The sequence below is a fragment of the Gallus gallus genome, chromosome 3 (assembly GCF_016699485.2).
Source record: "Gallus gallus isolate bGalGal1 chromosome 3, bGalGal1.mat.broiler.GRCg7b, whole genome shotgun sequence".
In the NCBI taxonomy this organism is placed as follows: domain Eukaryota; kingdom Metazoa; phylum Chordata; class Aves; order Galliformes; family Phasianidae; genus Gallus; species Gallus gallus.
Genome location: NC_052534.1, coordinates 59,718,372 through 59,745,292, shown reverse-complemented (window position 1 = coordinate 59,745,292; position 26,921 = coordinate 59,718,372). Strand labels below are relative to the sequence as shown.

Here is a 26,921-nt window from a genome sequence, read left to right as displayed (position 1 = left end):
ACATATCATCACAGCCTTGGCTTACCACTGTGGAGGGTGGGTAACTAGTTCACAAGAGTTCCAGTGAAACTCTCCTTGTATGTGTAAGCAGCTTTGAAAAGTAGTGTAGAAGTGTAGAAAGTAGTTACTCTATTGCATCTGTTCAAATAGTTTAGTGTGAACGAGACCAATTATACAGAGAAAGTCTATAGTCTAACTCAGTTGTTGCCTTCCAGGAAGGTGCATTTGAAAAATCCCTGAGAGCTTGGGTGAACTGAACAAGGGCGGGAGCTTATTTGAGTTACAGATTGCTGCCAAGAACTATTAGAGCAAGCCTTGTGTAAGGAAAAGTGTTAAAAATACACATATGGAGGTCGTGATAGGATCTGTCCTGAATCTACCATCAAAAAAAAAAAAAAAAAAAAAAAGTGTTTGAACCTGGAACTGACAGAAATTTCAAAATTTTATTTATTTGTTTGTTTTTGCAGTTGACAACTAGATTTGAGACTCATAGGGAGATGTAAGAGAGAGCTACCTCACACAAGGGGTGAGATGGGAGTTGACAGAAAGGCAGGCAGGGTACTGGCATTACCCATGATGGAGCAGTCTCATTGCACCTGACCAAAGAGAGCAGAGCAGGTTCAGTGACAGTAAATACAATCAAGAAAGAAGTTAAGTCAAGAAGTCAAATAAGGCATAAACTCCTTAGTAGGAATTGTGGTTTGCATGCCTCCAAACGTTTACTTTTGGGCAGTTTTTCAGCTAGGTCTGCATCTCCTCTAATTTTCATGAAATTGTCACTAATAGAGGCACTTGAGAGACATTGTCACTGTTGTCTACCACACGTTCCAGGAGAGGGTAATCCAGATGCACTGAACTTTAGAAGAGAGGAGAAGCCGAAGGCACCTAAACTGCAGTTACTGGGAGACACTAACAGAATTTCAAAATACAAGCTTAAATTGTTACTTGAAATTTTGTAGCAATTTCCAAGATAGCTTTTCATTTTCTATTCTGAATATTGATATTTTTCACAAGAGTAGAGACTTTAAGAGCCTTTATCAATATGGTATTTGCTACTCTTTAAGACGAGCTTCAGAAATAACAAGCCATTCAGTGCTTCAAGCCACCAGTATTTGGAACTGAGCAGCAAGGAGTCCGTTTGTGCCCTTGAAAATCCTGTTGTCTGTGGTCCAACTGTGATATTATTCTGCCTGATACTCACTGTACAAATCATGGTAATTCAACACTCTTAAAAACAGATGTGTTATGTAATATAGTGGTGATTCGTTGTTGCTAGTCCAAAATAGCAATGGGATGGCATTACTCACTAATATTCTCTGATTCAATAAGGATGAAAAGGCTTGCTTTAAAAAATAAAAGTCCAAAATACTTACACTCCTGTATTTTGAACTTCTAAATCCCAAATTAGTTATTTTTAATTAAAAAAAAAAATGTTTTAAAGAGGCTACTTTTGCTTTCACTGAATCTTACTGGGTTTTGTAACCATTTTTTCTGGAAATTGTCCCCATTAAAGAACAATATATTTTTTTTCAAACCCACAAAGCACAGTTATGCACCAGAATTTTGGTCCTTTTAATCTTAATAATCTTTTAAACTCTCCAGTTGGGGATACATTCTTAGGGCTAAAGTGCACTTAAAGACTCAGTACTCAACTCAAAGAATGAATGCCACTTTGAATGACTGAATATAAACTTCATATCCTAACTTTTTTTAAGCATTTGCATTTGAAAATGTTGTCCAGGTAGGTTAGGAGTTAGCCTAAGCATGCTTGACAGGTACGTGTCAGAAATTATCACTAAAGGATTCTGATGTGATTAAAAAGGAAAAAACAAAGATCATGATCACACTGAAGAAAGCCAGAGCTCAAGGTCAAGTTGGCTAATGTTCTACACTGAAGATTATGACAGGCTCAACATAGAAGTCTGCATAAGGTCTATTTCTTTCTTGTTGATTTATGCTACAAATTATGTGAAAACATCTCTGTCTCTTGTAAGACACTGTATTTATGACAGTAATGTACAGCTCTTTCTGTAGCAAACCATTTTTTTTATCAGCTTTGTTTTTCTGTAAAGAAAAGCTGTAATGTGATTTGTCTTCTATGAAATACACCTGGAAGTCATTCACTTATGATGACCAGAATCATAATGCATTTATTATGCCCTTCATTCATTTCTGCTGCTGTTCTTCATTACACTGATTTTTAGTACAATCTTTGTGTTAGGGAAAGGTGGACATTCTGCTACAGAGGATATCAGTAACTAAAGAGCAGGTGATTGTCTCAAGTTTAATTTTGTTTCATCAGCTGGAATGATTCCCCATCACCACCTTTTTAAAGATCAGTGTTGCAGTGAATGGAGGTGGGTGGATATTATGTTAGCTTCTAGCAAAGAAGAGTTTTATTTATATTTTAAACATGCCTACTTCATTCATTTGAATTCCAGAAGCAAGCTAATGTTGGCAGGTTTTGAGGTTATTTATTTTAGCTTAAGGAATCATTAAAAATGTCTTCACAGTGGTATTTACAGAGACCACAACTGAGCTTTTCTTATTAATGTTCTGCTACAAAGTTTTATGTAGCCTGAATACAGTGTGTTTGCTTACCTAAATCTTTTTGATTGGTGATGATTCAATGAAGTTTCCACAGTGGTCTGTATTCTTCTGCATTTAAGATTTTCACTATGTAGTGCATAGAGGTAAGATTGCTCCATTGAATTTTTGAGCTAGTTTTATGCAGAATCACAGAACAGTTGAAGTTGGATGTGATGTTTGGAGATCATCCAGTCCAGCTGCCCAGAGCAGAGTGAGCTAGAGCAGGGTTCTTTGGTCTACATAAAGTCCAGTTTTGAATCCAAGGTTGGAGCCGACAGCCTCTCAAGGCAGCTGATTACAATATTCAATCACCCTTTCAGTGGAAAACCTTTTTCTTATGTTTGAATATTTCTTGTACTTTGTTCACTCCCTTACAGGTTTTCATACATATAGATTAAATCCCCCTGAGTCTTGTCTTCTCCAGGCTAAACAGATTTACCTCTCCAGCATCTCCTCATAGGAGTAATACTCCATTCTCTTTATCATCTTGATGGTGCTTCACTGAACTTTCACCCGTATGTCCATGTCCTCTTCATGCAAGAGGAGCCTAGAGCAAGACCCAGCACTGCAGGTCTGGCTTTAACTGGTGGTGAGCAGAAGAAAGGGATTACCTCCACCAATATGCTAGTCAGTATTCCCTTTGTTGAACACGATTAGATTCCTCTTGCCCCCTTTTTCTAGTCAAGGTCAGAAGTAGTAGTATTCTTTAATGCAGTTACAAAATTGCCTTGTACAATATATGGAGAAGATTACAAAGGTTAATTTATGTTTCTCATCTCTCTCATAGAGATAGCTAAAAACACACATCATTTGACACCTTCACCTTCAGCAATCGTGTTGTAACCACGCCCAGCTTTGTCCTTCAGCCTTTAAGCTGTTCTTCTCACAGAAGAAAACAATGGGATGTTACAGTGTTGTACTCAAAGGAGATATTTCAGGGCTACTGAGTTTCTTAAGCAGCAGTTGTATCTGTAAAACAATCCACCAATAACCTCACTCAAGCTAATAGTTCCCATAAACTTCCCATTCTCGCTTGAAACGTTAGCAGCTCCTAGAAAGCGTAAGCTTTCTTTTTTAAATGGATAACCTTCCAGCCTATAAAAGAGAATAGTAAAATAACCACAGGCATTGCTTCTAGGGAGTTAATTTTGGTTGGTTTTGCTACTAAAACACCAAAACTAGTACCCCAGACATTCAGACCACTGTAGGGAGCTGCTCTTTAGTGGCCAATAAATCATTACAGTAGCTAAAAATTGAAAGAAAACCTGTTCTCTCTTCAGGGCTGCAGCAGTGAAATGTCTCAAAGCCCATATACTTAGTAGTTTGAAGTGGGGCATTAGGACTGCTTTGAGGTGATGGAAAGTGGAAGCATCTAAGGTAGGAATCTGACAAAACCGTATTTCCAAACAAGTTTTTCATCTTTTGCTCTCACAGACAAAATAGTCACTTCTAGAAACAGAAAAATCACATGAATTAAGGGACCAGAATCAAGAGAACTGTAAGTGCTAACTCTGAATAGCATGTTTCCAAGACAGTGCCTGAGGCACTCTCAAACACTGGCAAACTTTTGTAGCTCACTGAGGAAGGCTTCAGTATTGCTCTGCTCCTATATGTAACATCTGCCCGAGATCTGGAAAAGGAGCGTTCAACGTGGACTTGGCCTTTTCCTCCAGAAACAGAAGAAGGATCACTTCTTTGACTACTCATTGAAAGCTGAGTTCTGCTCATGGGGAACCTGAGGATAATAGTATGGGTTTCCACGGATACTGTGAACTCATATTTTGTAATTTAAATTTCTACCAGGTGATGAGAAAATAGAAAGCAATAGTTGCTCTGCATGCATTTTGGACTTCAAATCTACAGTACTCAGAGCCTCCTTTACTATAATACATAGCAATGTGTTCCAGAGGCTTAGAATTTTCTCAGGAAATTGACTATAATTTCTGGACAACCACAGGCCTACTGTGACATTTGTGAACTTAGTATAACATGTTCCCACACACATGCTTGTTACAAGTGGTAGTAATAGAAACGTGGGTGTTTCTGTTCATTGTAATATGTAATCATCTTTTGTCATTTTCTTCTCTAAATTTGAAAGTACATGTACTGATTGTGGAAGTAAAGAAACAGACATGTTGACTTTAGCAAGTACATTACCTGAGTGTGGGTGTGAGCTCTATAAAAGTAAAAGAAGCCTGTCATTTCCAGTAATTTTCAGTGTCCTTTGGATCAGGTCAGGCAACGTTCCCACCTTCTTCAAAGACTTGGTTCTGTTGGCTTTTTGGGCCGCTTTTCTGCATATATGTCTGGCCTTGAATGTGGAAGGATGGCCTAATGGAAAATAAGATTGGAGAAAGGACTTGAAGAAGTTAACATAGTCTATTTTCATTGTCCCTTTCCTGAAAAATGTACATTCATTCACTTACATCAGAAGCTTCAGCTAATGGAAATTGCATAGCGACTTCAGGTAATCTGTTCCAGATCTCTGAATATAGTGTTTCTTGAAGAAAAATTCACAGTCATTATGGTTTTACTCCAGAAAATATGTACATTCATTATAGATATCTGTAAATTGTATAACTCAGTATGAGGAGGGGTGGCCTAAAGGTGAACTGGAATCTATGAAATGACCAGGATTTAAAATATCCAGGAGAGATTCAGTGAAAATGGAAAAAATAAGAGAAGGGAAACAAAAGATAAGGAAGAACTGAATGGAAAAGAGAAAATGGACATGGTAAGAAAACGAAAGGGAAGGAAGAAAAGGAAAAAAAAAAGAGGAGGAAGGAGCAGGAAGTGGGAAGAAAGAAGGGAAGAAGAAGAAGAGAGAAGGGGAAAGAGAAGAAAGGAAAAGGGAGGCAGGGTTATATTTAATCTGTATAGTTTATTTTCATCTAGTTTACAGTATGGAGCCCACAGGCAGTGTTATTGGCACAGTTTAACGCGTGATGTGTTCTGAAGTTTTGTCCTGGAAATACATGTCCTACATAGTTGTATCCCCAGTGTTTTCCATGACTTTGAAGACCACCTGCAGGACAGTAGAGAATATTTGTCACTGTTGCCTGACACCTTTTCTGACTCATGGCTATCTCCTGCCTTAAAAGTTTGTGTGTTGCGTGCAGACTTCTGGCTGGAGGCAGGTTCCACGCAGCCTGAAGAGGTTCTGTTCCCTCAACTCAGCCCGTACTCTCTCTGTGGGAGAGGAGCTACTGGGGGCATAGCTGCTTTAAATGATTTAGGCATTTGTAGCCATCAAGGGGCCAGAGCGGTTTCAATTCATTCTTAGAATATCTGGTAAAAGGGGGAATGTCAAAAAAGTAAATCTGTTATTGTGTCTGAAGTTGGAATGAATTTCAGGTGAACATTTAAACCAAACAGTTCAGAGTTCATTTGTAGGCAGAATGGGAATATGAATGCTCTTAGATAATATGTACAGATAATAGGAACTTTTAAGTACATATTATCTGTCATTCATATATACATTTATTTTTTTATCATTAGCTTGATTTATTTAATACTCTCTATTTTTCACAAAAAATCAACAGCAAAATAGTTTTCTAGTTGCGAGTTTCTCAGAGGCCCAGATGCTTTACACCAATTCCAGAAAATGTCATTCTTAGTCTGACTAATAGTTTGAAAAGAAAGAAGAGGCAAACTCCATAGGATGTGATTTGTGCCACCAGGCTCTGCTCTACATGATTTTGTTGTTAATTGTTTGCTTTTTCTTGCATCTTATGTAAGCTCTGTCACAGAAGTTGGTTTCTCAAATTGGTTAATTTTGCAAGCAAGCATTGATGAAGAGGAACAATGCTGAATGAAGATGTACTGATTAGCAGTATGTGTTGTATTTTATGGAAGCTGATTTTAAAATCTTTCTACTTCACTAGTAGGTCAAATATGCAGATGGCCATGTAAAATATGAATGTTGTGTTTGTAGCCATCTTGCTCACATACTGTGCCTATGAAGGCTGGTTAGATTTAACTCTGATGTATGAACGGCAGTTCTGTACTGAGTTGAGATGAGATCAAATACCATGCAGTATGATTATCCCGTCTTATCTTGCAGATGATGTTGGTCATTTAAACATCTAGTTCTCTGACCTCTTTATATGTCTGCTGCTTAACTGTGTTTTATATGAAACACCATTTCATAAGACATAATGCGAGAATGAAATAATAATCTTCTTTAATGTAGTTGGCTGTAAAAATCAGCTAGTGAGACAGTTTTGTCGTATGATAGTCTGACCTAAATGCCTTATATGAAGGTAAAAATGCATTCAAAATATGGATAAATCTGTCAACAGAGTATGTTACAATACTGGAGATGTAAGCTTCTTTTACATGTTTTAGGGAGAGTGTATCAGCAGAATATAACTGTGCCATATCAAGATATTTTATGTTAACTCCTAATAATATCAGTTTTGTTGAAAATTTCTTCTTTGTAAAGGATATTCCTTATTTTAAAATCCGAATTATAATCAGAAATTTATGGATACAATTCTCAGGTGAAAGTCATCTGAAAAAAAAGTTAATATTTGTAACATCACAGTGAGCTTGATGCACAAATTTACAGTTCAGATATGGTATCTGTTTAATCTTTTTGTCTACAAAACACAGTGTATTTACTAGTAAGTGCTAAGTAAAAAGCATGAAATCTGATCCTTGTTGCTCACTACAAGTAATTGTCCTGTGCTTTGGAGTATGTTCAGGAGCCACAAAAACAGCTATGCCATTCCTGCTGTAACTGAATAAATCAAGAGACTCCTGTATCCAGTTAGTCTGTTTCTACTTCATGCTATGGGGCATGTGGCATAGTGCTTTTAGAATCGTAGGCCTGATGCTGATGTTGCACGACTATAGGAAAGCTATGCATTACATAAAAGTGTGAACATAGTTGGCTCCTATTATTGGTATTGCATACAATTGAGAACATACCCAGAGGTCAGAAAGAATATGTTGGAGGTCATCAGTACTGAAAGAGTAACAATGGCAAGGTATAAAATGAATGGTGTAAATACAATGTAACTATAAAAAAAAATCTACATTTCTGAATATAAATAAATAGCATAATTAATTGCAGTAAGGAAGTGTGGAAAGGTCATTTATTTATGAAGAAGACGTGGTGATATGAATGGTGCATATCACCATTATGGCAAGGATGGGGAAGATTGATTCTTAAGGTTATTGTTGGTGATGGAAGCTGTTGTTTCTTGTCTCTGCTGCCAGGCATTCCATGCTGCACAGCATTTTTACCTTTGTTACTTTTTTGTTCCTTAAAGCTCCTTCCCCATTACTAGAAGGAATGGGGGAGCTTGTGTCAAAGGTCATTTTTGCTAGTTGATGCTGAAAAAAGACCAGTTGCATAACAGTCTTAGCTGGATTTATGCCGTTGTGTAACATCAGAAGAATTAGGAACATAAAGACAGTCTCCCTGTCCTTCTTGCTAGTAGAAATACTGAGGAAGACTTTGTATTTAGAGGATTTACAGGAAAAAAAATACATTATTTGTTGAAATGCCATAATCACTGTCATTTCAACCAGTTCCTGAAAGGTGTTTTTTGATGAAGGTGATTTTCTGGTCACAACAGTGTTAATGTTTTGGTCACAACTGTCCCAGGCAACCCTACAGGTGTGGGGAGGAGTGGCTGGAAAGCTGCCTGATGGAAAGAGACCTTGGTGTACTGTTGGACAGTCAGCTGAATATGAGCCAGCAGTGTGCCCAGGTGGCCAAGAAGTCCAATGGCATCCTGGCTTGTATCAGGAATGGTGTGGCGAGCAGGACTAGGGAAGTAATCCTGACCCTGTACTCGGCATTGGTGAGGCCTCACCTCGAGTACTGTGTTCAGTTTTGGGCACCTCAGTACAGAAAGGAAATTGAGATACTGGAGCAGGTCCAAAGAAGGGCAACAAGGCTTGTGAAGGGCTTGGAGAATATGCCCTACGAGGAGAGACTGAAGGCTGGGGCTGTTTAGTATGAGGAAAAGGAGGCTGAGGGGAGACCTTATTGCTCTCTTCAGATATCTGAATGGTGCTTACAGTGAGGGCAGGGTTGGTCTCTTCTCACTGGTGACAGGTGACAGGACGAGGGGAAATGGCCTTAAGTTGTGCCAGGGGAGGTTTAGTTTGGATATCAGGAAAAACTTCTTTACAGAAAGGGTTGTTAAGCACTGGAATAGGCTCCCCAGAGGAGTGGTTGAGTCACCATCCCTGGATGTGTTTAAAAACCATTTGGATGTGGTGCTCGGGGACATGAGTTAGCAGACGGTTGTTGCAGTTAGAGTAGTATGGTTAGGTTGTAGTTGGGCTTGATGATCTCTGAGGTCTTTTCCAACCTGAGCAACTCTATGATTCAGAAATGTTTAAGGGGCTCACCTGTTTCATAGTTGAAAATGTGTCTCTCTGCTGTATAAAAGCATTTGGTACTGTTCTCTTAATGAGTTTATGCAGTATGAAGAACCTGCAGAACAAAGTGAAGACATGGAGATACCATCCCATAAATATAAACATGTCCATGCATAAAGTGTACTACAAAGTGTATTGTTTAAAAAGAAAAAAATCTCAGAATGAGTTCTGCAGAGTACTTTACTTCTTACTGTCAATTTGTGCTTAAATAGTATTTGTTCCTAGATATATTTTTACATGATTCATTGAATATATACACAGAATTTTGTAGACAATACTTATCAAGAAGGTATGTGCTCATAGTTGGAATGAGGCATCATTAACATCTATTTCATTGTCTCTGAATTCCATGAGGTGAAAATATGTCCACGTAGAATGACAGAGGATAAATTAGTCAAGCTGCAGAATGAGGCCTCGGTGAAAGATCATGGCAATCTTGTGTCCAGTTAGAAACAGCAGGACTGCAGAGAAAGGAAACCCAACAGAAATGATCTCTTTGTACTCTGACTCTGAAAAATTAAAAAACCAACAAAGAAACAGCATAACCAGCGCTCCTTCTGTAACTGTTGCAGTGTTCTAGCCTTTGTTACCATTCTGATTTAGTGTTTGAGTTTAATTCAAGTTATCTAACAAACTGTAAGTCCCTTTGAGATCTGGTACCTCAGTCTAAGATCCTTCCTTTAGACTGTTTTTCTATTCACTGGAAACCAAGACAAGTTCCTTCACAGAATAACACATTTCACTTGGCAGTTTTAGAATTTGTTAGGCAGTCTTTAAGATATTTTCGGGGTTAGGGACAGAAAATCTCAGTATTTGTATTGGGGAAAATTATTTTTGATAGAATATGGTCTGAAAGAATGCCAAATTACTCAGCGTCTTCCTTCTGACCTACAGTAGGTACAGCATAGTCCTCAGTAGAAGACTTTTAGCAGTAGATGCTACCGAGGCTAAAAGGGCCTGACAAAAAAATGTAATGTGCAGTATTGCAAATAGTGGACTTCTCTTACTTCTCCTATCTCCACAAGGTTATATAGCTTTCATACGTCTAAAAGATAGAAGGAAGCACTCTGCTTCCAGTTTAAGAATTAGATGGGGGGATTTTTTGCATTAATCTCTGGTGTATTTTGGTACGTATTTGCAATCTTACAAAAACTTGTTCAAAGGAGAAGTAGGACCGACGGAATTGCACTTCTGAATTTTTCATGACCATTTCCGCAGTTCTTCTCTGCCAAGGCACACCATGGGATACAGAGAGTAATTTTCTGATATGCTCTGCTTTTATTACTAGGTCAGTATTTCCAGTTATGAGCTTGTCTACGTCACTGGGAGTCTCAGATAATTTCCTTAGAAGGAAACCTCTGACGTGCTCAGAGTTTGTTTATTCAGCAAAAAAAGCATCTGTACAGAAAAGCTTATTGATTACTCTGAGGATGCAAATTAACCATTCCAAAGGGCCTTTGTAGGGCAGAGCGTATATCCTAAATCAGTAAATTAAGAAGATTCTGTGTTTGAATGTATATGCTATACACGAATTGAGCGACTTTAGAAAGGAATCAGTGCTATTTAGAATACGCATTCACTGTCTAGATTTTTCATCTTTCTCTTACCAAACCTTCTTCCTTTACTCTGAAAAATTAAAAAATACAAAAATTGTGACATACTGTAACGGATGTGATCTGTTTTGTCTAATCTGAAATATCAGTAAATAATTTTGAAGTGTATCTAATGTATATATGTGTGTTTCTAATCTGTATATACATGAAAAAGCGGAACTGTGTGTTTCCTGATTCTTCTGTGCCAGAAAGTTGGTGTTTGCTGAGAGAATTCTTATTTGGTATGAATTTATAGAAACTGTATAAATCAGGTATTCAACAGATCACAGCATCCTGCTTTTAAACAGCTTGTGCTTACTCTCTTGGAAGACATTAAATGCAATGGGGAGAGGAAGAGCTCTTTGCTCACATTAGGATTTAACTACATTTCCAAAGCTGTACGGAAGTGGGCATCTTTGTGATTTGTTTCGTGCAAGTTACTATGTTTCTTAGCCTTTCAGTGGATAAGACTTTAAAATGTAGAAATAAGAAAAGAGGGAATAAATTGCAGAGCATGCTAATCTCTCTTTTTAAAATACGTACTATTATTTTTGCTCTTTGTCTTTGTTTCCAGGTACAAGAAGACGCATGAGACCCTGAGCCATGCAGGACAAAAAGCAACAGCAGCTATCAGCAATGTAGGAACTGCTATCAGCAAGAAGTTCGGAGATATGAGGTATAGGAGTTGCTGTTTCACTGTCCTTACTTTCAGGAGAAACAACACAAAAGACTATCAGCTTTTCTTTTTGGTGTACATTAGTGTTCTAATATTTCAAGTAGTTGGAGTATTTTATTAAACATTCATTGTTTTGAACCAAAAAGAAGGGGTGACAATGAATGAAGGTAACATTTTTACTTGAGTCCTGTTTTTATCAATACACAAATGAATAATCCTTTTGAAACAGCTTAGCAAACTGAAGGGAAGGTACAATAAAATGGAACAAAATACTGCAGTAAGATCTCTATTAACCCAGTTTTACTCATACATGGATTATGGACACAAAGATCATCTGAGGAAAACAAGCGTACTGTGGAGATCTTTATGGAAAGATAAATAATAAGGAAATATTTCAGGCTATTTTTTGTCATCTTTTTCAGGATGTTCAAGGAACGTTTGGACGTTGTGTTGAGGGACATGGTTTAATGAGAACCATTGGTGATAGATGAATGGTTGGATTGGTGATCCTGTGGGTCTTTTCCAATCTTGGCGATTCTATGATTCTATGAAAAGATGTAACAAAAGTAGTACCACATCCTGAAGATGGATTTTTATCATCTAGCAAACTCTTATTGCCATGTCCTTTTTTCTTTTTTTATTTGATCTGTTTCATCATACTAGACAGATAAACTATGATGGAAATAACAGGGATGGAGGGGAAGAATTACCATTTAAGTACTTAAATGTCAGGCTTCATATATTGATGTGTCTTTGAAAGTATTAAACCTAAGGTTCCTCAAAATGAGAGCATAAAAGAAGAAATTGTAAACTGTGAATCAACACTTAAGTTTTCAGGTTGGCAGCAGGATTATAGAATTTCTTCTTGGGTGTTTGAAGGAGTTGATTTTCTTTGTGATGAAATAAATGGGCTTGAATATTAGAATAAGGGTATCATTTATTAGAGATACTAATGTACATTTACTTTTTGGTCATTTTCACAGCATTAATCCATTTTACAGTACTTCAAATCCTTTGGGGTTTTTTTTATGCAATTTTTTTTCCATTTATTTCTGAATCTGAATCTCCTGAAATCTTTAGAGTCATATCTACCTTTTGCATACAGCCAAACAAAACCTCTGCAGAAGTACTACTGCTTTTCCAGGTGCAAGTTGATAAAAAGGAAAATCTTCGTTACAATATGATCTGCCTTACAATGTTTGTTTCCACATTAAAGTTGAAAATGGAAATCCAGTCAGTTGCAAATAGCTTGCAAATAGCTTATGAACATAAGCTCAGAGCTGTCTGACTTCATGCACTTAAACATCTCTGGGTACCTATGCCTGCTTTTGATGCCTTCTCACTCTTCTGTATGAGAAATATTGAATACAGTCCTAATGTCATCTTTTATGTCACTCACAATTTCCTTTGGTTTTATGATATTGCCTTTTTTCCAGCCTCAGGCTCAGTTGTGTATGTTGGGTTTTTTTTCACATTTTTATTTCTACCAGTTTATTCTTAGTGCCTTTCCTTCTTTCATAGCTGTATAGTATATATTTGAGAAATTCATGATGAGGAGTTTGTGCGCCATGTGGCACACACATATTCTGTTTCATCCTATGTTCTTTCCTCACGCTTTCTTATGTAACAAAGACAAGGCCAGTGCTTGTGAACAGTGCTGCTGCTTCAGTGCTTTGGATCCTTACAGCAGGGATCAGAGTTGATGTGCAAATACCTAACATGCTGGTTCTTGATGGTAGAGGGAAGGATGACCAATAATTCAGTACTTCTCAGGTCCTGTTACTGTGCTTTGCGTAGGGTGTGAAATTTCTGCAAATGCAGATATGTCTTCACTGTAATAGAGCATATTTTCTTTTAATATTGCCCTTAATTACTGACTGCTATCAAATTCATTTCTCCTCTCTGTCAGTACCAACCCCCCACCCCGTGGTGATTGTGCTTCTGACTAACACTTGGAAAGCAGATGGGTAGTCTTTATCTCATTAGCCCTTTAGCCAAGAGGCTGAGTCTGTAAGTATTTGAATTAATCGATAAGCTTAGTTCTAGTAGCTTTCTGTGCTAAAAAACATTACCTCAAAACTAGATGGGAAATTTTTAGGAAAACATGGACTTACCATCTCTGCCATTTTTTTTTTTTTTTTTTTTGTGAAGGCATGCTGTTATTGCTTTATAGGCACATGACAATGAAGAAGCAAGAACCAGAGCCAGTGTCCCCTAGTTACATGCACCATGGCACGAATTGGGCATGCTACATTTGCTGGATACCCTAAATTTAGAATAACTTCATGCTTATTCCAGCAATGAAGCTGGAGTAAGATACATTTCTGTGAGGGGTCGCACTGTAAACCTTACCACTTAAATGGCCTGGTTTAAAAACATTTTCTCCTACTCCACTGCTAGCCATGGTTGGAGGAATAAGCTGTAAGAAGGCATGTATTCATTGTTTCACTCTTTGCCATTTTTTTTTTTTTTTAATAATCCAAATCATTTTATTTCAGCAATCAAGCACATGCATTACCTTTGCCCCTTTCTGTAATGCTGATTTAAACACACATCAGGCTCTGGCTTAATTCTGTTGCTTAGGCATTAAGGCTGGTACTCACCAGTGGCATCCAGATGCAAATCCCAGTTCTGCATTCATTCAGAATGGACACTTGAAACTGCTTTATAAAATCTAGATAATCATTGTAATTCCCCATATGTTCAGCAGTCTGGTGTGTTTGTTCTTTACCCATCTGTGGTAGTGGTGATTTTGAATGGTCTTACAGTCAGCCTGTTGCCACCAGATTTTCTTACCACTTCATCTCCATCTCATATTATTTCTGTTAATGTTTTCTGACATGGAGGAGGAAGGCAGTGGAGAATAGGGGAGTTCCAGGTTTCTTGTAAAACAGCAGTGTGTTTCTGAGACACCCGGGCTCAGGCACTTGGGTATTTCAAAGTCTTTTGCCATGTTGAACAGCAATGTGATATGGGGCCAAGGGGCTTTACCCTTTGCTCCTTTACATACTGGCAATGTTTGGATCTTGTCCTGCAATACTATTGGACTGCTCTGCAGCTGTCTGTGTGGATCTCAGAGTTTCAGCTCTCTCCTGGCTTCTATAGAGATAAGTTGTTATACCAAGTGGGAGAATTTCTGTTTGCTTGTTATGTTTGTTTATTTGAAAAGAAAAACAAAAAGATGCCACAGCAGTAAGGAAACGGCATACATTTTAGTACTATCTGTACATTACCACGTACATTGCTATATGAGAAAATCTATTTGACAATTAAACTAAAAAAGGCACGCATGAAGATTAGGACAGCAGCAGTTATACTGCTTATACATCCTTCTGTCATCTTATACATCCAGCTGTCTCATACATTCCCTTTAATTACATGATCACACGAAGCCCTTTCAAATTCAGTTCCTGGGATGAGCCCACACTGAAGATGAATGAAGGTAGTATGATGCCTTATTCCAGAAGTTGAAAGATAAACGTGGAAAGAGGCAGAAGAGTGCAGGCAGGGAGAGGTTGGTGGCATTATGAAAGCAAATGGTTTTCCCCTCAGAGATGACTGAATGCTAGGGAAAAGCATTAACCTGTTACTTTTTAAGCACCTAGATGATAGCACAATGACAATATCAAAAATGGGTTTGTCAAGAAAACTACCTTAAACTGGCACCACCACCTGTCACAGAGGATGGATTAGGGGCATATAAATAAAATCTGATGAAGGGAGGAGTAAAGTGCTGCTCTAATAGATGATAAAAAATCCAGTGCAGAGGTGGCAAGTACAGAAGAGCAGCCAGCTCATCAACTCTGCAGTTAAGGTACGGACATGATATGTGCTGGGCTAGTGGCTCTCAAATGCAGCACGAGTCCATGCTGTCACGTTACTTCTGCTAATCTAAGTTTAATTCCAGCATTTGCTGCAGGAGTGCTGTATATCCAAGATCTGGGAGGCAGTTGCACTGGTTAGTTCAGATGGGGCTTCAGCTGAAGTATTTGTGTCAGTGCAGGGCATACAAATGAGCTGGAATAAATGTGGATGAGAATCAGAACAACTATCAGTGCTTCAGTGGGGCTGAACGAAGAAAGGAGAAAAGATGAGAGATGAGGATAAATCCATGTATGTTTGAGAAGTGCATGTGCACGTGATAATGAGCCCTGTAAACAGCAATGAAGAAATCTTTGCTTTTCTTCGGAGCGAGGTGTGAATAGTGTGCAGTAAATAATATGTCACACCACACACTGGAAAAAGATGTCAGGAGAGTAACCACTGAAGTGATGTTCATTAAGTCTGTGCCATCTCTCTGGCTCCCTGCGGGATGCAGGTGTTCCCTTGAAGTGTCTGTAATTAAAGGCTGCATTGGTAATACACCGATGAAGGAGAGGCATTCTGCCTCATCATTTCTCAACTTCGGAACCTTAATGACATCCTTTAAATATTGTATATCAGTGTGACTCTCCTAGTTCTACTGCCTTAATTAAGTTTTCTGTGAGCCGGAAAGCAGCGTCAAAGTGTTTCAAGTGTTATTTTAAACAAGGAAGAAGTATTTTAGAAAATGTCAATCTGGGAATTAAAAAGCTCTCTATTTTTTGTACCCGCCTCAACTTAGAGATGATTAAGGAATCCAAAAAGAGGCAAAGAAAAACAAGTATTTGCTGCTGTACATGTAAATTTCTAACTAGCCTGTACTTCCTCTTTAATGAAGTTAAGGTAGGACCTCGGGAGGGAAACCAGTTAGCGTTGGTTAAACCTGACCTAAGAGTGAGGATGCAAAGTTCAGCAGGCACAACTTCTCCTCTCTTCTGTATGCAATGTCTGACTGTGTGGTGAAGGAGCACGTGAAAATTATTGCCTTGAAGGAATCTAAGCTGATCTACATGTAGTGGGAATGAGAATGATTTTCTCCTTGGGCGCTTTGGCATACTGCAGATATATATATGTATATTTTTATTGTATCTTTGTAATACCTCTAACTCTTGCTTTTCTTTTCTTGTGCGCCCACCAAAGATCGCATTCTATTAGGTAAGACACATTATTCCTTGAATGGTGCCTCTATATTTAGCAGCATTTTTTTTATGGAAGGTAACACAGTAACCTCTTTCTTTTCAGCATTGATATCTATGATAAAAACCTAGCTACGTGAAGTGTAATGCCTCATTCATAAAGCATACTTTGTGGAATGAGGAAAGGAATGGACTAAGTGCCTAGAGTGAGTTTGCCTTGCACTTAAGTAGTTTTGTCTTAAATTCAAATAATGAATGCATTGAAAGATGCTGCTCTTGGGAAAACCTACTTTTATGTAATCCCATTCCCTTAACCGTTTTCTTCTGTCAGAGGTTAGAACATAAACAACAGCAAACACTCTGCAAAAAAAAAAAAAAAAAAGTTCAGCCAGCAGAGTATTATGAAGATTCATTAAAAAAAAAAATAATTACCACCTCATCAATGAGGTAAAACTGTATTAAGCATGAAGTGTGCATGCTGACTGTTTAGAAGCCTGTAGTCCTGGGAAAATTTCCAAAGGTAAGACAAGTTCTTAACCTAGTTAGTAAAACACGGTCTTTATCTTCTTGAATATATTGATACTACAAAGCCCTTCAGCATATGATGAATAACGTTTGCTGAAAGATTCCATAAGCAGTTGGCTTGACGTCAGCTCAACCCAACAGAGGGGCTCCTCACAGTCGTGAGTCCCCACAGTCTGTCCAGCCTCATAGCACTGCCAGTGCATGGGGCAGCTCAAGAAAACATCTATTCAGCCAAGTGTCATCCAAATGTGGGCTCTTACTTCACTGTGAAAATGTGACATAGATTGATCTTTCTGTCTCAGTCTGACATGAAACCAAAATGTAGCACCTAGCAGTCTTTGCCATGAAAGATCTCTGTTCCTTTGCCTCTGCACTGAGCCCCTGAAATCTCTCACCATCATTGACATGAGTGCCTTTGGAAAGGCTTTCTCTTCGAGGCTTATAGTAAAACACGAACGTGTTGTCACTGTTCCTATAACTTGCATCCTCACCTCTTTAAAGAAAATAAAAGGTGAACTTAGTACAAAATACACACTTAGTATTCAGATTGTCTGTCACATGCCATCTCTCAGCTGTGCAAATTTAATTTGGTGCAATGTAATCTTCTTATTCCGAGCTTCGAAATGTTTTGCTACTAGAAGAGGAGCAATCTCTGCTGAAATACTTCCAAATGCTTATGTTCTGCCTGTTTGTCATGTGTTACGAGACTAACATGGCAAACACGCTTGTTTCAATTAACTAGAATTGTTAAAGATCTGCCCTCCTGAAGTGTTTGGGCCGATCTTCCCTAAATCTGAAAAATGATGTGAAAAATTGAACATGAAAACTCTGTATTATCTGCTGTCAGTTCTTGTCTATCTGAGTTGAGCAAAGCCTTGAAATATTTGCAGCAGAAATGGCTGATGTAATTCTCACTGTCCCTCCTTCTTGCCAAACGGCTCTTTCCGCCATGCCTATTTTTGAATCCAGAAAAAAAAAAAGGCTTTTGTGTATTTATGGACACAGTGTTTCTCTGAATTTGCATGGGTTTAGAAAAAAACGTGCTGTTTATATGTATGACTGCTCTCTTTTTGTTGTTAATGCTATAATCATGCTTTATTTGTTTGCAGCCATATATTGATGTCCCTTAAAACTCTTACTCTTTTCAGTCAGACCAAGCTGCAGCTGTCAGGCAACACTGAAAGTAGCCATACATGGATTTTTGAAACAATACATACTTTTGCTATGCTCAGCTTAATCATAATGTTCAGATGCAAATGTAATTTTGAACAGTTCTTGCACTTAAATAGAGGATATTCAGAACAGGCTTGATGCTTCCCAGCAAGTGTTGTAGCAGCAGAGCTGACTTTGGTGGCCCAGATGGGAGAATGTGTCTAGTTAACTCAAGAGGTTAGGATGGGCAGCTAGCTGTAGGGATAGAGGTGCAGAAGAGGATCTTTGAGAGTTCTGGTGAATCCGTCCTCTGCCTTCCGACCTTCCAATATGTGTGCTGCTGGGAAGTGTGAGGACGGAAGAAGTGTGGCATGTAGAAGTGGGATGGAAGCTCTGGAGAACAGTGTTTTCTATGCTTGGTGATGCTGAGGTGTGAAGGGAAGGGTGAAGTGTCTCAGAGAAATAGGGACAGGAACTGCTGCAGCTGTGAGGGTTGTCTCTGTTGAAGTAACCTCTTGTTTAGACAGCTTTTTGTGCAGGAAGCTCTAAAAATTGGGAGCTTGCACTGGCTGTTTGGGCTATATGCATTGTACATGCAACAAAACTAGGCAGCTGCCTGCTTACCAACTGTTTTGAATGAGCAGTGTTCAGGCTCGCAAACCTGAGGTGCCTTGTATTCATCCAATACAGAGTGTATTGTCTATGACTGAGGAATTTGAAGATGCTCTCTGTTCTTCTGTCATGTTGCATGTTTTTATAGAATGCAGGGTTCTGTATCCATTAAATCATATTGCCAGGGACTGCTCTGCGTCATTCTTTGAGCCTTATGCAATTGCTGATCAGCTCACAGGAGAGTGTGGTGGTAAGATCTTCAGTGCCAAAAGTGAACTGGATTTCAGGTGAGTTTGACAAGCTGCTGCCATCAGGAATGGAGTATCATTACTCTTAAATTAACTTGCACTATAAATATGCATTCAAGACATAAAAATGGTGTGTTACAGTCATGTTGCAAACAGAATTTTACAGCTTTTTTCTTATCTTTTGCTTTCATCCCACAGCTACTCTATCCGCCATTCCATAAGCATGCCTGCAATGAGGTAATATGCTACTTGTATTGTACTTTCTATGTTGATGTTCAAAATTGCAATGAGGATGGATTTGCATATTTTGATCCTAATCCTGCAATTTTTAGTCAGATGACTTCAATCAATTAAGGTTATTCATGTAGATAAGGAGCACAGGACTGGCCATCTGTGGTTTTGTCGTTAGTTGTTTTCTTTTTTCTTTTAATTGCATTAACTGTTTAACCTCTGGTTCAATCTTTTCAGTAAAGGAAGCAGTTCTGAAATGCATTTGAGTGGTTGAATGTTATCAGATTTGTATTACTGAACCTGAAAATCATTTGCTTTGCTATATCCAGAACATCATCCAAAGCCCATTAATGTCAGAAATGCTTTCCACTCCCTTTGGATCATGCACCTATGCAGGGATTTTTTATGAGTGCTTTTCTGTTTGAATGGCTGAAATCATACTTTACTTGACTGTTGCCAAATGTCAATATCTCTAAAAAAGTAGAGCTCTTAATGTTTTCAGTAAAATTAGGATCTACTTTTCTTTTTACCCTCTCAGTCTCTAAATATATTAACATTGCTGCTCCCTACCAAGCATGTGGGGAAAACTCAGTATACCACAGTAGGTGAAAAAAGCCTAAGAACTAAATCATTAAGTAACTGCTTCATTATGCTGTACTGGGCTTAGGGAGTTCCCATTACCTCTTTGTTTTGAACACCCTTTACCGAACAAGAGGAACCCTGCTGAACAACAGTGGAGGCTCTTCACTAATAATGAAGCACAAAGCATGCTATAATTGAGCTCTCTGTTGTCAAGCAAGGAGCAGAAGGGAATATTAGACTGCAAACTCCCTTTACCTACTGTTGATTTGTCCAAGTCTTTTGTGCTGGCTGAACCACTAGAGGAGGAGACAAGATTTTGTACTTCAGCTTGTTTAGTTCTAGTATGTATTTCCACATGGGAGATGGATTTTTCAGCAGTGGGGAAGCTGCTGGTAAGAGGGGAGAAGAGATATCTTTCTAAGCGACTAGAGAGCACCTTGGGTATGGATCTTGATGGGGATCCATACTCTCACTTTAGAACACAGTGATTCAGAAAATAGTCAAACCAGTAACTGGTTTACTAGGGAGGTTCAGCTTTTGCAAATTGGTAGCTAAAAAATACTGATCTGATTACCTTAATTGGATTTGATTGACAGTAACACAGGTGATTGTTCATACCTTACCAGTCTCTAGCCCTGTGCTGCCAGCCAGTCTTTGCTCTTTCCTACCATTGTTGCCTGGTGAAAATTAATGAAGTTGTGAAGGTACCTCATTAAGTTTGCAACTGACCCTCCTTCCTTCAACTTTCTTTTTCTCTTAGGAATTCTCCCACTTTCAAATCATTTGAAGAGAAGGTTGAGACCACTGTCACAAGTCTTAAGGTAATGGTTAGAGGCTGAGTTACATGGCTGTCATTGAGGTGTATCTATCACGCTTAAAGATATCTCAATCATTTGTATGAGAAACTGATTGAATGTGCTGTTCTATCCAGAATTTCATGGAACTGCAAGAGTACTAGTAGAAAATGAAGACAACATGCAGAAAAAATAGTCTTTCTCTGTTTCACTACTACAAAATTACTTCTGCTGTCTGCCAAAGTAAACAAGTGGTCTCAAAAATGCCAAAAAATATGGTTGTACCAAAGTTGAAAGTAGAGAGATCTCAGGTGTGACCATGTGATTATGGTGCGTGAGGTAGAGCCCTGTGGAGATACAAGGTCAGATTTTGAAAGTGATATGGCCTTAAGAACTTCGTGCTGTGCCCTGCCAGACAAACACAGCTTTTTGGCTACATTGTGAACTGGAGTCCTTTCAACACTTGAGACCCACTTGCCAGATGCTGCATGCTCAGCTGGTGAGAGCTGCCGTGTAACTGGTTTAAGGCACACCACCTGTGTGGCTCTTAATGGTGAATCAGTCTTTCCTTAATACAGTTCTTCATTTCCTCTCTATTTTTAGTCTGAATTTAAAATTTCAAAACTATATATATATATATATTTGCTGTTAGATGATGTGATGACAAAGTTATCAGTCACCACTAATGACACTTGTTAAGGCAGGAGAGCAAATAGCAAATTTGCAGTGAGCTAATCTTTTCAGCCTGAAAAATGAGAACAAGAGGTTTTGCATTCAAGATGGTTTTTTCTCATCTCACAAAGTGTGCCCATAAAGTGGCATTTTACTGCTATAGAAAGATTCCAACATATTCTAAGTACAGTCCATTAGTGGGCCAAATTTATTACCTTTTTTTAGATGCAACTGACTTTACTGGATTAATGTCAATGGACATAAAAACTTATAAAACATTAAGGTGCAATAAGGTGTCCTTCCACTTGGGACAGGCATTCCTTGTTACATAAAATGCAGATTACCACTGGAACAGAAGCAGCAGTTGCACGAGGAAGGTCTTTTTTCCCCCATACCACTGTGAAATCCTACAGTGGGTAATATTTTCCAGGCAGTGTCTGAGGAAAGTATGGAGTTGTAGGGAGAATGATTTAGTTTTATTTTTCTAAATCAGCTTGTGCATCGAAGGATGCTGAACTGCACTATCGTTTTCAGCTTTTACCTCTTCGTGTTTATTTAGAGGCTGCTCTGACAGCTTTAAGCTATGGTAGTGTAGGTAGTGATGTAACCTCCACTGCACCTTGACAGGGATGGAAATTTTTGCAGGTGGGAGGCAGCATCCCAAGGAAGTCTAGTGGCAGAGCTAGAAGAGAACGCTGACCTCTATAGCCTCAGCTCAGTGCTTTGTACACCTTCCTGTTCATTCTTTCACCTTAGCTGCAAACGCTTTTTATGCTCAACATCTCCATCAGAGAAATTGTTCCTGCAGTGGGATGCTACAGCTTGAAAGGGCTGAATTCCTGCTTGCTGTTGTCAAATGTTCCACTTGCTTATGTTTTCATGTTCCTTCTACCTCTGCCCATTTAGGTAGATCCTCATTGGAACACCTGAGGTCTGAAATGTATTTATTTATTTATTTTTATTTCCTACCACTCAATAGTTAGAAAAATCTACACGGGAGAGGCACAGTGCTTTTTGTACCTGCTTAGTAATTCAGTCACTAAACCTACTCATAGGGCTTTTAGTCTCATCAGTACATCTAGCTCCCAGGCTTGCTTTTGGCCTCCTGTAGTCTCTATGAACTCATTTGTCCTGCAGTTATGGCCAACCTGAGAGGGGCAGCTTAAAGCCTTTTTGCCAAGACAAAAAGTTCAGTCCTAAGTCAGCTTTCACATCCCATGCAATGTTAATTGGCATACCTTCTGACATGGTCTGAAACATTTTCTGTCTGTATTTTCTTTCTCTCTTTAATTTCTTTGTGCAATTGTAGGAAGGGAGCTGCAGTTGTGGCCCTAGTGTGTCACTAACACTGCCTGAGGACAGCTGGGAATATCTCAGCATAGTTCTTCCTTTTCCCTGACCCTTCTGAGGCTTGCAAGATTAGGAAGGCCTACAGGAAGAAAAGTATTGGCTGTCCCTTTGATTCTGGGGACCTGTTGTGATCTGAAAAAGTGAAGAATTTCCCAAAGAGGCTTCTGACCACAGACAGTAGCAGGAGCATTAGTTTTTGTTATTTATTTATTTTCTTGTTTTTCGTATTAGGTACAGAATCAATGGTCCTGCAGTGTTCTGTAGCCAATGAAAACTGATTCTCAGCTTTCATTCATTTCAAAGTCAAATTTTAAATTAGATTTTATTTGTTCTGGAGGTTGAATTTTGGGTTGCAGCTTTCTTAGGGAAATGTATTAGTTCACTTTCCTCTGAAAATTGACAGAATCTGAGTGCCTGACTCCTAAACTCTTCTGAAAATCAGAACACTGCTGAACAGTTCCCTGTATTCAATTACCGGCGGCCTTGACAGAAGCATTTAGTAAAGTGACTCGCGTCATTCTTGTTTTCTCATGGAAGAGTAGGCAGAGAAGCAAACAGAAAATAAAACTACATTTATGTTTAGTATTTTTGTGTGCCTCAGTTCAGATGCAGCTTATCCAAATTATTTGAAATAGTGCAGCAGTAGTCTCTTCCTTCACACCCACTCTGATCAGTTTGAATGAGTGTTCTTGTGGAGACTTTTTAAATTGGGAAACAAACTCATGAGCTTTGCAGTGAAAACTTAATAATAGCTTTACTAAGCAGTTGTTGCCTTTTCCTTGCAAGTTCTCGACCAACCAGCAAATAATATATATTTAATAACATACATACGTACATACATACATACATACATACCTATATAGTACTGTTACTTGCAAAAATTGGTGATAAACTGCTATCTCCTAGTAGGCTCCTCTGACTTACAGAATGGATGCAGACTTCTACCTCGAGACAGGAACTTTTAGTAAGTGTGACTCAAACTGTCAGAGCACAAATCCAACATTCTACTACCTGGTTTTATTGAACTTTCAAGCTAGGCAAGCTCCTGTGCTTGCTGATGAAACAAAGGATTACATAGGATTAACCCTTTGGAAACTTAGGGCACAGTGTTCATTTGATTAAAATAATCTTCCTAAGCATTTGGTGACTGGCAAGCTGGAAAAATACCAGCTTTTCTTTAATTCCTATTGCAGTTCTGGAATGGAGTAAGAAAGTTTTGCCCTCTTTTCAGACTTGAATCAGCTTAAAGCAGGCATCAGCAAGGCAATCAGCAAGGTAAACCACAAAATAATGTTCTCTTAGCAAGACTACCCTCTCAAATGAGCTTTGTCTCTCTTACAGTCTTGGCCATTTCCAAATCTTTAGATAAAGCTTTTTCTTTTCTTTCTTTTTTTTTTTTCTTTTTCCTTGATTGGGAAAACTCTGTTTCAGACTTTAAGTGATAGTGTGTTTTAGTATTTATATTTACACATTCAGTGAACTATAGCTTTTTGAAAGTAGATGACCTGTGAGTAGTCCTGTGTTTCATTAATGTAATTGGATCTTTTTTCTCCTAGGAGAATGCTGTGGGCAGTTTTGCATATCAATACTAGATACCTACAGGCATTGTAAGGGAGGCAAGTTGTTGGTTTGGTCACTTGGTTACAAAATTCTTTCTGTAGTCCAAAACTACCCCAGAGTTCACATATCTGAAGAGAAGCTATGTTACTGATGCTGGGGGATGGACCACTTAACTCAGCAAAAATACCAGTTCCTTTCAGTGCCCATCAGTATGTGCAGAACTGGAAAAACAGAGAAACAAGCATGAGGTACTCATGTAAAGAACCACACTAAGTTCCATGGCAGGATATATGATCCTAACTGGAATCCACCTTTGGGTTTGTTCCTTTGAGTTTAGCATGGATTCCACAGGAAGGTTGATGATTCTGATTGAGAAGTTTAAAAATTGGAGAAGGGGATACTTTATTTGATGATTTGTGCAACTTTTGCTCTTTAAAAACAACCACCACCACCATGCTCTGCCTGCTTTTCACAGTTCTCAGCTCTCTGCAGCCGTGGGGTGAAACACAGATGGGACTTGCTACAGTGTGAGTAGAGGAACTAGCTGTTCTCTTTCTTTGCCTTGTTACAGACCAAGGTTGGTGGAACGAGCCACACTGGGGGCAGTTTTGAAGAAGTTCTCAGCTCCACAGCCCACGCCAGCGCTCAGAGCTCTCTGGCTGGCACCCGACTTCCTGAGAGTGAAGAAGAGCTTCAGTGTTAGCCTGAAGGCCTCGCTCAGAGACTTGCCCAGGCCATGGTTTCTAGACCTCCCTCAACACCCAACATGTGCAACAAAGTTTTGTGGGTTTTGGAAAACTGCCTCCTTGGAGAAAATTTTCCTCTCTGTATTTGCATTTTGGATATGCCATTTTATCATCAGGTATTTTGTATGCTATAGGAACCACATGCCAGTAAATGAGTCATAGCACTCTATGTTCTGTAACATTGTGACCAAAAGAATTTTTAACTAATTTAACTTCTCTCCAGAAGTCGCCCAGTCTCTCTTACTTCTTTTAGTTCAAAGTTTTCTATCTATCTTTTGGTTTCCAACTCCTCTCTCAGTGCCACAGCAGACAGATGGACCTCGAGATTTCTGCTGCCAGCAATAGTCCATACACCAGCTGTCTATCAGCCATACCAGGTGCCCTTCGATCAGGGGTGTCTGCACATGATTTATTTCCTAGTGAAATTAGAATAACTTATTGTGACCCCAAAAAAGCTTTTATATCTCCTTCACTGCTAGGGGCGGCATTGCCCTCCAGTTAGTCAGCAGAGTAAACAAGGACAGGAAGAGACACTTGGTTATTCATATAGATACTAAGCTGATCACAGCTGCCCATTTAAGCTGATCATTGTAGCTGGAAAGGCTTCAGTTTAAAAATATGTTCCATGGCTTGCTCTCTGTGGTTTGATAAGATTCAACAGCATAAGCTAATTAAAAAGGGAAGTGGACCGTGAAGGGGGGGAACCTCCAATAATGTTGCCTCCGTATCTTCCCCTCAAAAAGAAGGGAAGGTAAATTATTTATGACTGAACAGCACAAGTTTCAGTCAAGATACAGCCTTATGCGAAAGAATACAATTCCAGCGATTGATTAAAGATGTGCCATAGGATAGAGAGCTCTTGCCTTCAGTCCACATTTCACAGCTGCTAGCTTGAATCTCGTTTCTTACACTACACACGATGAGTAGGTACTTCTTGTTCCAAATTTTGTCCTTCGTTCTGGGGCATAGTTCTTCCAACTGCATTATATCTGCTTAACCATCGAGAGCCAGTCATCTCTCTGAGCTTTGATTCAGCATGTTTTCTTGCATCTTCTTAACATTTCTTCAAGAAAAGAGCAGCACACTTGTGGCGGTATCTTGCTGTCTTAATGAGCACTTGTCAGTCTGCATGTTGCATTGCTCTGTTCACCAGACTGAGACGTGCACAACTTCATCAAAAGGGTAAACAAAATGGAACACAGTCTGGCTACTTTCAAAATGGATGCTTGTTTTGAGCTTAAGCCAAAGCTTCAGATCAGCGTTAGTGAGTTTGATGTTACAGACTGCTTAAAATCTTGTGAGGAAACTTGGCTTCATGTGATTTTTTCTCAACGTGGCTTTTGTTATAGTTTTGACAGTTAGAAATCCTTTAACTTATGTCTGGTAGAACATTATGAACTTCGGACGTTTATCTCAAATGCCTCTTTAATATGATTTTTAGCATGGAAGCAAATTGAATTAGGTTTCTAGTACAGTTTTCCTGTGACAGGTTGCTAGCTTATTTTGCAGTGGTTTTGTGCATAAACATGAATTTATTTAAATAAAAGTATTAATGGTCATTTAGTTTGTGTAAATGAAGTCATTGATATTCTTATTAAAAATAAATTTCTCTTACTCTTTTACGCTGTGTTTTTTTCTCTTTAATTCCCTTTATTCACCAGTAACACTGTATATCCCTTGTCTAAGCCTTGCTATTGCAGGAGGATATTGAGGCATGTTGTAAGTTTATCATCTGCCCTTCCTCTAGTTTTTAAACCTGTCTACTCCCTTCCACACCTGAAATTCTCCACAGAAATCTGTGGCCCAGGTTTTGAAAAATTTTGCTCTTTGAAGGACAGAATGGTTGAATGTGTTCAGTAAAGGTGAAATATGTGGCAGAGAGCATCTGAAAATATCAACCTTTTGAACAGGGTCAACAGGCATACCAAGGTTAAAACATAGAGCCCAAGCCCAGGATGAGGATTTCACTCTTCATGCATTTTTATGTGTACAGACAAACACACCAAAAAATGTTTTGAGGAAAGCAGTAGATTGATTTTTAGCTACATTCATTAAGATAATAATTCGAGGACTTTCCTTCCCACATCCCCAGCAGCACTGTGCATTGCCAGCCAGGAAAACCTCCAGCAGCATTGGAAGAACCAACTGTTCCTGCTAGGGCAGCACCTGCTGCGTGTTCTCATCAAACACCTTTTC

The 26,921-nt window shown here is 38.8% G+C and overlaps 1 protein-coding gene across 4 annotated transcripts in view; it reads left to right on the top strand.

The window, feature by feature from the left end:
• Nucleotides 1-26,347, top strand: part of TPD52L1 (tumor protein D52-like 1) — a 52,241-nt gene extending 25,894 nt beyond the window's left edge. For 3 of the 4 annotated variants that reach the window (NM_204215.2, XM_046938376.1, XM_015284431.4), the window contains 5 exons: nt 11,155-11,256; nt 16,258-16,272; nt 18,989-19,027; nt 20,364-20,424; nt 24,551-26,347. In NM_204215.2, the coding sequence (NP_989546.1) occupies nt 11,155-11,256; nt 16,258-16,272; nt 18,989-19,027; nt 20,364-20,424; nt 24,551-24,682 (349 nt within the window). In that variant the 3' untranslated portion in view covers nt 24,683-26,347. The remainder of the gene's footprint in view (nt 1-11,154; nt 11,257-16,257; nt 16,273-18,988; nt 19,028-20,363; nt 20,425-24,550) is intronic. The other variant, XM_015284430.4, reaches the window with a different exon arrangement.
• The last annotated feature ends 574 nt before the right edge of the window (nt 26,348-26,921 follow it).